Below are 13,393 nucleotides of genomic sequence, written 5' to 3'. Positions count from 1 at the left end.
TCCTATTCTGTCTTTTTAAAGGTTCTGGAAAGCATATTAGTAGAAAAAAATGCCTGTAGAATGTCGTAGTCTCATGTAAATACAGACTGAGACATATAGCTTGAATATGTATTAAGTATATGTAGACAACACACTGCTGACAAAGAAGCATCTTACCTGATGACTGACTATCTTTCAGGGTATATCTCAACTTTCACCCTTGGACACGGAGTCATTTTCATTTAGTAAAAGAAGTTCAGTGACTGTTGACTGCAGTGATGAATTAAACAAGAATATAGGCAACCAACTTGATGAGTGTGGAATTAGCCTGGACGCCTATTCTTGTGTTATGAGGTGTATTCTTGCTTCAGTAGAATCTGCCAGAAGCTGTCAATTGTTAGTGGTTCATCAACGTTTTTGATCTTCCCAATTTTCATTGGTTAACTAATAACATTTCTAACTGGAGTAGCCGTCTCTTGTAGGAGTTTCATCTCATCCTTTGTCCTCTCTGTAGAGGCTTAAGGACCTTGGCATATCAGTTCACATTAACGGATGCATTTTTCCCTTGATATAACCTGGACATGGTAAGATTCTGGCAATAAAATTTGTCTTAGGCCTTGTTGGTGCATTAGAGGTCATATCTTTTCTTGCATGAACCCATTTTGGGAAAACTTCCTTTACCTTGATGATTGAGTTAGTCACAAAGCCTATACAACAAGTGGTGAAAATTTTCATAGGATTCGGCATTAAGTCCTGCAAACTTCCTCCAACTTCAGCAAAAAACAAACCTTCTCAATTTTAAGAAGGAGCTCCTTTTCTAGGTTTGCCATGAAATGTTCATCTCTACAAAAATTTTTGTATTAAGATATAAACACTGGCCTTGTTTAAATGAGGGTGTGAAATGCTATGTCTTGCCAGTGTGGAAGTTTTCTCACTGAAGTTTTCAGTATAAGTTAAGCAAATTGGATTCCCTTTTATCCTACTGTGATCTTAGAGTATCCCCAACATGGAGCATTATATTCTCACAATAAAAAATATTATGAATGAACCAAGTTTTGCAGAGACTAATAAGGTATATTCCCTTTTCTAACCTGGCTCTACGCAACCCTTGTGCGTCAAATTCTCACTGGCCTGCCTCTTTAGATATATATTGGGAAAAAATCATCCCAGGTGACAGATTCAATATCATTGGGCAACATAGACTCTTTCAAGGGGGTCCAAGATTGGACTTGACCAAAGCTCAAAATCACAGAGAATTGCATGAAGGAAAAAGACAATGGAAAGATGTGAACAAATTGCTATAGCTTGGAAAGTAAAACAAGTTTCAGTTTCCAAAGGAGGCAGCTCCATGAATTTCCAAGGACCATGTGCAATTTAATACTCTAAATTTTTGTCTTTGTTTCTTGGTACAAAAGTTGCTAAATGCATAAAACGTGAAAACAAATGCCAATCTTCTGAATATAAAATAGGTGAGCCTGGCCCAACAAAACAAGGTTATCACATTTTGCAGAAGAAAAATTCTACTGCATCTGATTTGCCTCAGCATCATCAAATCAAGGTTTCCCAGCTAATTTCAGAATATTAGTTATTTGATTTGCTTTGTATGACCTTGATAATGAAACAAAATTATCCTTAGCTACATGACTGGTTGGAATTATTGAAACCAACATTCATTCTGCCGCCAAGATATACCCATAAACCGGCCAAATTAAAAACACATTAATTCATTCCATATGGCGTTGGCGTAAAAAGGGGACTCGAGTAAGACAGTAAGATAGATTCTGCCTGCAAATTAGAATGTGGATAACAGTACATAGTCCTGCATATAAAATGTAATGTAAGCCTCAATTAGAATTGAAGTAAACTATAATCACAAGGTAAGGGCTCATTTCTCCTGAAAGGAACATAGAATATGGCTGCCAAAGATGGCATGTTCCAGTATGCTGATGGTTTGGACAAGCTGTTGATGTTTTTGGGAACTTTAGGCAGCATTGGAGATGGATTGCAGTACCCTCTTACAATGTTTGTACTTAGCAAAGTGATCAATGAATATGGAAATACTAATATCACATTGTCTAATGATACTGTAGATAAGGTATGTGCCATTAAGTTCCTCTCATGACATTTATTGTTTTAGTCAATAGCTGTTGCATTCTCAGGATATGTAAAGATATGACCAAAGGTAAAGCTATGGCCTTCAGAGCTGCCTAGCAGCAAATCCGAGCTATTTACATGGATAAAATTGACTCCTATCTCCATTTATGATGAACCATCAGACAGGTTTTCATCATTTAAGTTGTATTTGCTCTGTTTTGAATTGTGGTTTGGTGTTTGAAGTTAAAGTATTAAGTAGATTAAACTGAATTCTCTTTAGATTCTTGAAGTTATCAATGGTGTAAGTGCATGTGGGATACTTTATATAAACACTTTGTATCCACTCTGCACTATTATTCCTCTTGGAAACTTGTTGAAATCCATGGTAATATACAAACAAAATGGATCTTTTGTAACTAATTGAAGAATTGCTAGGAAAAAATGAAGGAACCTTATGAAACGAATATACCAGAATGTTTTTGTAACACCTATCTCATCATTGCATCAAGAACTTCAATTGTGATACTTAATTACTTTGTTAACTCTGCCACTGTAAATTCTATTCTGCAGTTTGCACTTAGGCTGCTCTATGTTGCAATTGGAGTTGGACTTTCTGCTTTTGTTGGTAAGTTGCAAGTCTAATAACTTTCGGCAGAGACTTTTCATAACAAAGAGGTAGTCATAAAAATTGGATAAAAAATAACGTGCTTTGCTTCCTTGTGATGCCATTTATACTTACAGAAGGAATTTGTTGGACACGAACTGCTGAGAGACAGACTTCCAGAATAAGGACAGAATACCTGAAATCTGTCCTTAGACAGGAAGTTGGCTTCTTTGACACTCAGGAAGCTGGCTCGTCCACAACCTTCCAAGTTGTGTCAACCATATCTGCTGATGCCAATGCAATTCAAGTTGCAATATGTGAGAAGGTCTGGATCATGTAGCATTATTCTTTTGCACACAAAACTCATTCAATGTTGTAAACTCAGGGGAAACACTGCACTTTCTCCTGGAAAGAGTAATAACTTGATTTATCTATCCAAGTAATCCCAGAAAGGGAATGCGTTATAGTAGTCAATAGATAGATCATTTCTTTAACCATGTAAGAACTATTGGCTACTACATGATACTTTGAAGGTTTGTTATTAGAGTTATTTAGAACATATTCTTCATCAGTATGCTGTTCTAATAATATTCCTTTTTCCTGCTTGTAGATACCTGACTGCCTCGCATTCCTTTCGACTTTCTTCTTCTGCCTCGTTGTTGCCTTCACACTGTCATGGAAACTTACCTTAGCTGCCCTGCCTTTCACACTGTTGTTCATTGTTCCTGGACTTGTATTTGGGAAGCTTATGATGGATGTGATAATGAAGATGATTGAATCTTATGGTATTGCTGGTGGGATTGCAGAACAAGCAATTTCCTCGATAAGAACTGTATATTCATATGTAGCAGAGAATCAAACACTAGATAAGTTCAGCCGTGCCCTTGAAAAGACTTTGGAATTGGGAGTAAAGCAAGGTTTGGCAAAGGGCTTGCTGATGGGAAGTATGGGAAGCATTTATCTAGGATGGGCTTTTCAGGCATGGGTAGGGACTTATTTAGTTACTGAAAAAGGAGAAAAAGGTGGCTCAGTTTTTGTAGCTGGAATCAATGTCATAATGGGAGGATTGTGAGTTACTTTCTTTATGGTGGACTTTATTTTCTAATATCCTGATTGAACTTTTAACTCATTATTGTTTTGGTTCTACATTGCAGGAGCGTCTTGGGTGCACTACCAAATTTAACTGGCATCACTGAGGCAACTGTTGCTGCTACTAGGATTTTCGAGATGATTAACCGTGTTCCTACCATAGACACAGAAGATAGGAAAGGAAAGGCTTTATCATATGTAAGAGGAGAAATTGAGTTTAAGGGCATCTATTTTAGTTATCCATCAAGACCTGATACACCAGTCTTGCAAGGTTTAAATCTTCGAATTCCTGCTGGTAAGTCTGTAGGTCTTGTTGGAGGCAGTGGTTCTGGCAAGTCCACAACCATTGCATTGCTTCAAAGATTTTATGATCCTATTGAAGGAGAAGTTTTCTTGGATGGATACAAAATAAGGAGACTTCAGCTGAAATGGTTGAGATCTCAAATGGGTCTAGTTAGCCAGGAACCTGTACTGTTTGCAACATCCATAAAAGAAAACATACTGTTTGGGAAAGAAGGAGCATCAATGGAGGATGTAATAAATGCAGCTAAGGCAGCTAATGCCCATGACTTCATTGTCAAGTTACCTGAGGGATATGAAACTCATGTAAGCTAACTTCTACTCTGTCAATCAGGAACTGTTTTCAAATTACTATATTTGAGTTAATTCTAAAACAAACTTATAAGCCTTTAATAGTAACATGAAAGCTGTGAGGATTTCCAGGTTGGTCAATTTGGGTTTCAGATGTCTGGTGGCCAGAAGCAGAGAATTGCCATAGCTAGGGCTTTAATCAGGGACCCTAAAATCTTGCTTCTCGATGAAGCTACTAGTGCACTGGACGCACAAGCTGAAAGGATAGTGCAGGAAGCAATTGACAAGGCATCAGTAGGAAGGACATCAATCATCATTGCTCACCGCCTATCAACAATCCGAAATGCAAATCTAATTGTGGTCCTTCAAGCTGGTAGAGTAATTGAATCCGGGTCACATGATGAACTAATGCAAATGAATGGTGGAGAAGGCGGAGAATACTACCGGATGGTAGAGTTACAGAAAATGGCATTGCAAAATGAAGCTTCTGATGATTCAAATTACCAAACTGAACGAAGATATCACCACAGGATGCATGCTGCACAAAGCCCAATGAGTTATAGATCAAGTGCTCCAAGTACTCCAGCATTAAACCCTTTCAGCCCTGCTCTATCTGTGGGAACACCCTATTCCTACACCATCCAATATGACCCTGATGATGACAGTTATGATGAAAACTTAAAGCAACTAGCTTATCCTGCTCCGTCCCAGTGGCGTCTGTTGAAAATGAATGCACCAGAGTGGGGAAGAGCCTTGATTGGAAGTCTGGCTGCAGTTGGCTCAGGAGCAGTTCAGCCCATAAATGCGTACTGTGTGGGTTTACTTATATCAATTTACTTCCGCACAGACAAATCTGAAATCAAGTCAAAATCCAGCACCTTGTCATTCATTTTCATAGGCATAGCTGCTCTCAACTTTACATCCAGTCTCCTCCAACACTACAATTTTTCAGTCATGGGAGAGAAGTTGACAAAAAGGGTACGGGAGATGTTTCTTCAAAAGTTGATGACATTTGAGGTTAGCTGGTTTGATGAAGAAGAAAACACAAGTGCTGCAATTTGCACAAGATTGGCTACTGAAGCCAACATGGTTCGCTCCCTTGTTGGGGACCGAATGTCATTGCTGGTTCAAGCAATTTTTGGGTCTATTTTTGCTTATGCAGTAGCACTTAAACTTAGTTGGAGACTATCACTTGTGATGATTGCAGTTCAACCACTAGTTGTTGGGAGCTTTTTTTCAAGGAGCGTCTTGATGAAGAGTGTGGCAGTAAAAGCCCAAAAAGCACAGAAGGAAGGAAGCCAACTAGCAAGTGAAGCTGTTGTAAACCACAGAACTATTACTGCTTTTTCTTCTCAGAAAAGAATGCTGGGGCTTTTCAAGGACACCTTAAAGGGTCCCAAGGATGAAAGTGTCAGGCACTCCTGGCTTTCAGGTTTAGGCCTATTTAGCTCGCAATTTTTCAACACAGCCTCTACAGCATTAGCTTATTGGTATGGTGGGAGACTATTGACACAAGAGTTAATAACATCAGAGCACCTTTTCCAAGCGTTCCTGGTGTTGCTATTTACTGCTTATGTCATTGCTGAAGCTGGAAGCATGACTAATGATTTATCTAAAGGAAGCAGTGCCATTCGATCAGTTTTCTCTATTCTTGACAGGAAAAGTGAGATTGATCCTGATAATACATGTCGTCTGGATATCAAAAAGGCCATTAAGGGCCGGATAGAGCTGAAAAATGTGTTCTTTGCGTACCCAGCCAGACCTGACCAGTTGATCTTTAAGGGTCTGAACCTTCAAATCGAAGCAGGGAGGACAGTGGCACTAGTGGGACAAAGTGGTTCAGGAAAATCTACCATTATCGGGCTTATTGAAAGGTTTTACGATCCAATCAAGGGATCAGTGGCCATAGATGGAGAGGATATAAAGAACTATAATTTGAGACTGCTGAGATCCCATATCGCACTTGTCAGTCAGGAGCCAACCCTGTTTGCAGGAACTATCCGCGAAAACATTGCCTATGGAAAACAGAAAGCTAAAGAATCCGAGATAAGAAAGGCTGCAAAGCTTGCCAATGCTCATGAATTTATAAGGTATGGGAACTGCATTCTAGTTCTGTTTGATATATAAAATCACTAAGGAAAAGTTTAAAATTGGTTGAAGCTGTAATCAATGTAGATTCATATCTACTGCTACCTAGCAGAAGTAGGCAGTATGACCTCTACCTGCATCCTTAACTTCGGATTAGGCTGAAAGTTGGCTAACCCAGCAAGGTTTCCTGAAGATGAAAATCACTAAATCACCCTAAAGAATGACTAAACTCAATGGACTAGGCTAGTCATTATCTGAATTGTCTCTAACAGAAAGCTAGGTCCTTCCCTTGTATCCCTTCTACACATTGGAGGCAGGGGCGCCTATCATGTCAAACTTAAACCCTCCAAACCAATCACTGAAGTTAAGTTTGTATCTACTGATAATCTAGAAACTGCTGCTGCAAATATCCTGCCAAGAATGATATCTGATTGATCAGTCTTCCGGATGATGAAGCCTCTTAGATATGATCTGACCCAGAATAGGAGTTTGTTTTTTGTTACTTCTAGTCAATGAACAACCCCATTTTTTCTTTCCTCACAAACCCTATTCTACTGCCTAGGCACCCTCTTTGTTTGTTAAGGTACTTGTTATGACATTTGCAGTGGAATGAAAGATGGCTATGACACAAACTGTGGCGAGAGAGGAGTTCAGCTATCCGGGGGTCAGAAACAGAGGATCGCACTGGCACGTGCAATAGTGAAGAACCCTTCAATTCTGCTGCTTGATGAGGCCACTAGTGCACTTGACAGTGTGTCGGAGAGCTTAGTTCAAGAAGCACTCGAGAAGATGATGGTTGGCAGAACATGTGTAACCGTTGGTCACCGGCTATCAACCATACAGAAAGCTGATACCATTGCCGTCATCAAGAACGGGAAAGTTGTAGAACAAGGGTCCCACAATGAACTAACTTCCTTGGGTCGTAAAGGTGCATACTATTCACTGATAAAACTTCAGGGTGGGAATTCTCCTTACCGGTAAACCTTAAAGTTATGAGCTGAAGCCATTTGATGAAGATGGAATCCACCATATACGATTTTGTAGATATGAGCAAAGAGTTTGGTATTTACTTGCCGAATAACTACTTCGAGCTCGGTAATTGGCTTGCACTGTAGATGTAGACATTTATGCTTTCAAATGATCAACTCAGCAGATTCAGATTATAATATGTGAGAGTTCACTCTTAATAGTTATGATAAGCATATACATTCATCTTAAATCTTGTTCTGAACAAATCAGAAATTTGAACAATATTTGCTAACTTTTTTTATCTTGGGGTATAGGGCTTAATGCCTTGAAAGTAAACCTTCACTTAGCCTTCTTGGCACAGTCATAGTAAAATCCTCAAAGCATAGAGATGGAGTTCTGAATTTACAGGGGTTGCTTTAATAACAGAGTTATTTACTAAAAAAGCTCTGCACTATTGCAGTGAAATGAATTTTTAATCTTTGATTTAGGTCCAAACAAGCTCTTAAGGCTAGCAGAAATTTAATTGATCCTAGACCCAATCTCAATTGTTTTTTTTTTCTTTCACGCAGCATATAACTTGGTGAGCTGATATGGTCAAAAAATCCAACTCATTTAGCATCAACTCCCATGAGTACTCAGTTAAATAAATTACCATAGGAGCTTTTTTTATTGTTTAAACCTACTAAATGTACTAGTCTGTCTGGCCCTACTTATTTCATTCAAAGCTCAGCATAGTTTCTCCAACAATATCTTATTGAACAAATATAGATAGTTCTCAAATCATTGTTATTGCCTAGAAAAATTAACATTTTCTGCAGATCAACTACTTTCATCAAGCCTTTGAACATGTGGTAATCAATTTCTTTTTATTGCTTTGTTTACATCGATCAAAGACCCTGGTAAAGTAACCAAGATCTGTCTTCATCAACAACATGGCGATTACTATTTATATTTAAGGACCAGCAGCTTTGGATTCTACTGTTTATGTTTCAGTCAACCTGCCAGTTGAAGCCAGAAGTTTCTGCCAGGTCATTTAAAGCTCCTTTTTATATCAGAAATTAAACACCCCTCCCCCACTCCCACCACATAAACTCATCAACCAAGCAAAGTTGCTAAGAATCTTCATACAAAGAAAGACTTTTCTTCTCAAGAAAACTTTGGGGAAGTTTCCTGGAGAGACAACCTCAAAGAACTTTCACAAATTTCTACATCAACAGAGGAATCCTAAGAAGTTTCCTTTTGCTTGTGCATTGCATTTCCCACTTACTAGTGGGATACCGCGTTTAGATTCCATTAAGAAATGTTGCTCCCTTTTCTAGTAAATTTCCTGTTTCTTTTCCCACTGAACTAATCTTACCGCTCAGATGAACTATCAGGATTAACTATTACCAATCAATTTGGAACCACATTTTTCAAGTGGGTCTGGACTGCTTTTGTTCTCAATCAAGCATAAGTTACAAATATCTTTAAGCAAATCTAATCCAATCAATTGCAGAAACAGATTCAGCTGAAGAAAGATCAAAATCTTCATGTGCTAGATTCCCTGATCCACATCTGCTGATGGTAGTGGAATAAAGTAATGGGGGAGGGAGGGGGAGGGGTGAGGGGGCAAAACAAGCTTCATAGAGACAGAAAATCAATGTTTCCCACTGCCAAAGAAAAGAAAAAACCCAGAACAAGAAAAGAACTTAATTCAAATCTTCATACAATAAAACATCTACTTTCTAAAAACAAATTCTTCAATGCAATTGAATCAAACAAACAATTAATCCAAATGTTCACTGGAAATTAAAGAATCACAGTTCTCAATGTTGCTAGGTGCTACCAACATCAACATTTTCCATTTCTTTTCCTTCTCTTCTACAATACCAACATCCCAAAGTATGCTAAAAAGCATTAAAACAAAAAAAAAAAAAAACTCACCAAAAACTAAGCAAAGTGAAGACCAAGAAGTTCACCAAAGCTCCCACCAGCACACAAAAACTTCCCATCTTTGGTGCCATAGACTTAAGCCTGATCAGTTTACGGTCAACTTTAACACCACTAGCGTTGACCAGCACATCTGCTCCTACCCTAATCTTATGCTTCTTTGTATACCAAAAAATGATCTTAAACTTCACCGCCGTCGACATATCCACCCGGAAAACCCCCGTTCCGTTTTCCGAAACAGCCCGTAAAGCCACTGTCGTGTTAGCAGTCCCTTGAGAATCCTTCGTAGCCTTCTTTTTGTGACCCTGGTAAAACCCCTGAATCACACCACCGCCTATGACATGACTTCTGTTTGAAAAATCGTAGACCGTCACGTTCACAGGATCATACTTAATCCCTTTGTCTTTGTTAGGGTTGTCTAGCCTAAGTGTGAAGTTTAAGGTAGGGTCTGTTGAGAGGTTTAAGGTTTTATTAAGTGATGGTAAGTACAAAAATTTTATGGAACATTTAGGGTTGGAAGTACGTAGACTCAGCCACATGAAAAGTGCAGTCAGACCCAGAGTGAAGATGAAGCTACAGCAACACCTACAACATCCTCCACCGGAATCCGCCATGTTTTCCGGTGACTGAGAATTGGTGTTTTTCTGGTCAAGTGTTGCAAAAAGGGTTTTCAGCTCAGAAGAAAATAATGAAAGGCCAAGAACACGGTGCTTTGAAGCCTAGTACAAAAGAATGATTTGTTTGCTTTGTCCCTCAGCGTTTTCTTTTAAATAATAAAAAAAGTTTGCATAATTATTGTAATATATGCTCTTCCATGGCTTTTGGGGGTTGATAAAGGCCCTTTGGCAGTGATTTTTTAAGGATTTTGAGCCAATGAAAGGTGGACAAGTAGTGTGGTGTTGACTAAAAGGACCAATAAAATGAGTTGTTGGGAGAAATGCTGGGTGGTAGTTGAGGTGAGCTAAGGATGAATGGTGAATCTTAGATAGATACATATATGTTGAAACACGGCAAGTTTCAACTTTGGAGGGAGATTTGGGTTGTGTTCTTAGTAAGTGAATCCAATGTGTACTCATTCTTGATGCATGAAGGGAATGATTTAATGAAAAAAAAGGGAAAAAAAAGGAAAATAAACTCTTACCTATTTCATAACAAAAGGATATTAGTATTAATTTTGTTCCCCCTTGTTTGAATTATTAAAATGGATTATAGTTGTTTCCCTAATTAAGGTTCATAATTAGTAATTGGGGGAAAATAAATAAGGAAAAGAAAAGTACAATTCAATGTGAACACATCATTAAAGAAAGACTTCCACTTGATAAAACAATAGGTCTATTTTGCAAATTTGTAATTATGTGTAAGTTACTGGGAAAATAATGTGCTATATATTACTATTAAAAACTTGGTCATGGTTGACTAACCCAACCTATGGGGATTTGAGGTATTGGCCATATTGTTTTGGCTGATGATTGATGATAGGAAGATTTTTCTTTTTTAAATTTATTAATGGTCAATTATGGGGTGTTCTGTCAATGTGCATGTGGCTTCTTTTCTTTATTCTTGTTTTGGAAGTTTTAAACTTGGTTTCATCAAGGAAACAACCCTCCACTATAATAGTTTACACAATTGGGTTCCTATACTTTCTATTATATTTTAAACAAAACTTAAACATTAATGTTCATCAAATCCAATATCAATTAACATTTATTTATTGACATGACTTATGAGGTGATCACATGATAATCGAAGTGAATTTTTTTTCTTTTTTCCCTTGTTCACACCTGCCACATAATATGGCCTTAGTTGCCACATAGTCACATCATATTATATGTCACATGAACAAAAAATGTTGGCTAATATTGTGTCGAATGATTGATAATTTTTCATTACAGTCTTACAGATTAAAGTCTTGTGCTTGTAAAATATAAGAATATAATTTTTTTAATACAAATCAAAGAATAATTAATGTTTTCTTTAGATACAATAAAAATGTGAGGCTTATATAAACTAATATAGTTTAAGGACTTTTTTTGTAATCTTTATCTTTTGGTCATGACATGTGACATAGAAATTTGCATTTTCAGGCTCTAGTTTTTTCAGGAATTAAATATGAATGAAAGTTTCATTTACATGATCTATAATTTAAAAAGATATATTAATCAGCATAATATATGTTAAATACAACTTAATTAATGTATGATATTAAGTGAGAAATTTGTTGGTCAGCAAAAATGGATAACCAGATTTGGGCTAGTAATTGGGCCTTCTATCTTACATTTCAAAGGCCAGATTATGGCCCCAAAAGAAGAAAAATAGGTCCAAAATATCAACATGGGCCTAGCTAATTTCTTAGTGGGCTCTATGACAGCCTATAAGTATTTCTTGGAAGTTGATCATGGGCCTACCTCTTGATTTGGAGAGTTGGATTTAATAATAAGCTTCATTTGCTAAGCCCACTTCTCCTTCTTTGAAAGGTATTAGGTTTTCTTTAGCCCACTTCTGAATTGTTGGGTGTTTTTGTTTTTGACAATTAATTATGAATTTGATCTTAAAATAATGGAAATTTTCCACACATTCCTTTTTTGTATAATTTATTAAATTTCAAGTAATTTTATCGATTAATATATGAGTCATTATTTTTAAAAAAAGATTTTTAATTTTTTTTTTATTTTACTCCTTAATAACATCGTAGTTTATAAATCAATGATAATATTATCATATTTATACATTGACTGTATATTAAATATAAACTCTTAGTATATATATTACTCACACCCATCCTAGTTCATACGCTGCAGTGATACAACACGAGATTCCAAATCATTACCGTTAACATCTCGGGTTTATATTTTTCCTTTTCTTATATATGTTTGGATTCAAAAAATTGTCGGGTTAATAACATTTTTTGAGTTTTAAGTATTAACAAATGAAATTTAAAGAAAACCAATGTTTGCATAACTCAAAAAAGTTTCATTAAGAGAAGGGAGAATTGGGAAAAAAAAAAAAGAGTTTTGGAACCATCGATAACAAAGAATAAAACATGCACGTGTAGATGTGTAATCCATGAGGGTTTGGAGAGGAGACTTGAAGATCAAAAATGCATGGCCAAGATTGAAAACAAAGTACCTTTTCTTCTTAACCTGCCCCCATGTGACAACTAATGGGACTTAATTAGTCCACATTTTCTTGCAACTTTATAGTCGGCAACTAATGGACAAAAAATTATGTAGTAGCTTAGGACATTAGGCTTGTCTCTCTTTTGGACTCTTCTTTGCATTAAAAACAACACAAGATTGTGGTTGTGTGGTATATTGTCGTAAGAACTAAGTCACATTTTTTTAAGTGGTGAAATTAATCCCAAAAGATTGTTGTGGAAAAGACTCTATTTAATTAATTATGTCGAATAGTTATTTTATATTTTCGTAATGTGATATTTTAAAATAATAATTATGTCGTTGTTTTTTCAAAGATGAAATATATTTTAAATTTATCGTAAGAGTTATAAATGTAGATGGTTTGAGCTTCCACGGTTGAGATGTTCAATCACTAAAGTGATGAACAAAAAAGACGATGTAAGAATGTAAAAATGGAGTATGAGATGCGACATTATCTGTTAGAAATAATAGTGATTAAGATCGAACAAAGTATTCTGCTTATGAATGATAAGATTAAAAACTTGAATCAACATAATTTATTCAAACAAAAGATTATTACAAGATGTTTTCAACTTTTACTCTTTCAATCGATTCAACAGACAAAAGCCTGCAAGTAAAAAGAGTGAAAGCTGGGAGTTATCACTTCAATAATATGCATTTTCAAAGTAAGTTGCATGCACCAGGTAAAATTTTAAAACCCAAGGTACTCCAAAGTTACATTGAACTTTCCACTAAAGTCAAGGGCAAGGAAAGTAATGTCCAATAGGTAAATGGTGGTTAGACGTGATTGAAAATTCAGGACGTCTCTTTCTTCCCGAATAACCCAAGGCAAACACCAACCTGACAAGCATGTTGTGTCTAGGAGCTTGCCAGCACAGGGGGAAAGAAAAGGGAA

At 36.7% G+C, this 13,393-nt stretch overlaps 2 protein-coding genes across 2 annotated transcripts; one reads left to right on the top strand and one right to left on the bottom strand.

Moving 5' to 3' along the window:
• Positions 1,892–7,585, top strand: LOC18593660 (putative multidrug resistance protein). The gene is made up of 7 exons (XM_007020978.2): positions 1,892–2,074; positions 2,644–2,698; positions 2,815–3,002; positions 3,288–3,745; positions 3,832–4,372; positions 4,490–6,447; positions 7,051–7,585. Exons 1-7 carry the CDS (start codon positions 1,892–1,894, stop codon positions 7,424–7,426), a joined length of 3,759 nt encoding a protein of 1,252 aa, XP_007021040.2. The 3' UTR covers positions 7,427–7,585.
• On the bottom strand, positions 9,094–10,116 carry LOC18593659 (protein NDR1). Its single transcript, XM_018124480.1, has one exon. It carries the CDS (start codon positions 9,955–9,957, stop codon positions 9,334–9,336), a length of 624 nt encoding a protein of 207 aa, XP_017979969.1. The 5' UTR covers positions 9,958–10,116; the 3' UTR covers positions 9,094–9,333.

This window comes from Theobroma cacao, chromosome 7, assembly GCF_000208745.1.
Source record: "Theobroma cacao cultivar B97-61/B2 chromosome 7, Criollo_cocoa_genome_V2, whole genome shotgun sequence".
In the NCBI taxonomy this organism is placed as follows: Eukaryota; Viridiplantae; Streptophyta; class Magnoliopsida; order Malvales; family Malvaceae; genus Theobroma; species Theobroma cacao.
The sequence above is the reverse complement of the archived record's forward strand: the minus strand, read 5'-3'. Positions and strand labels throughout refer to the sequence as shown.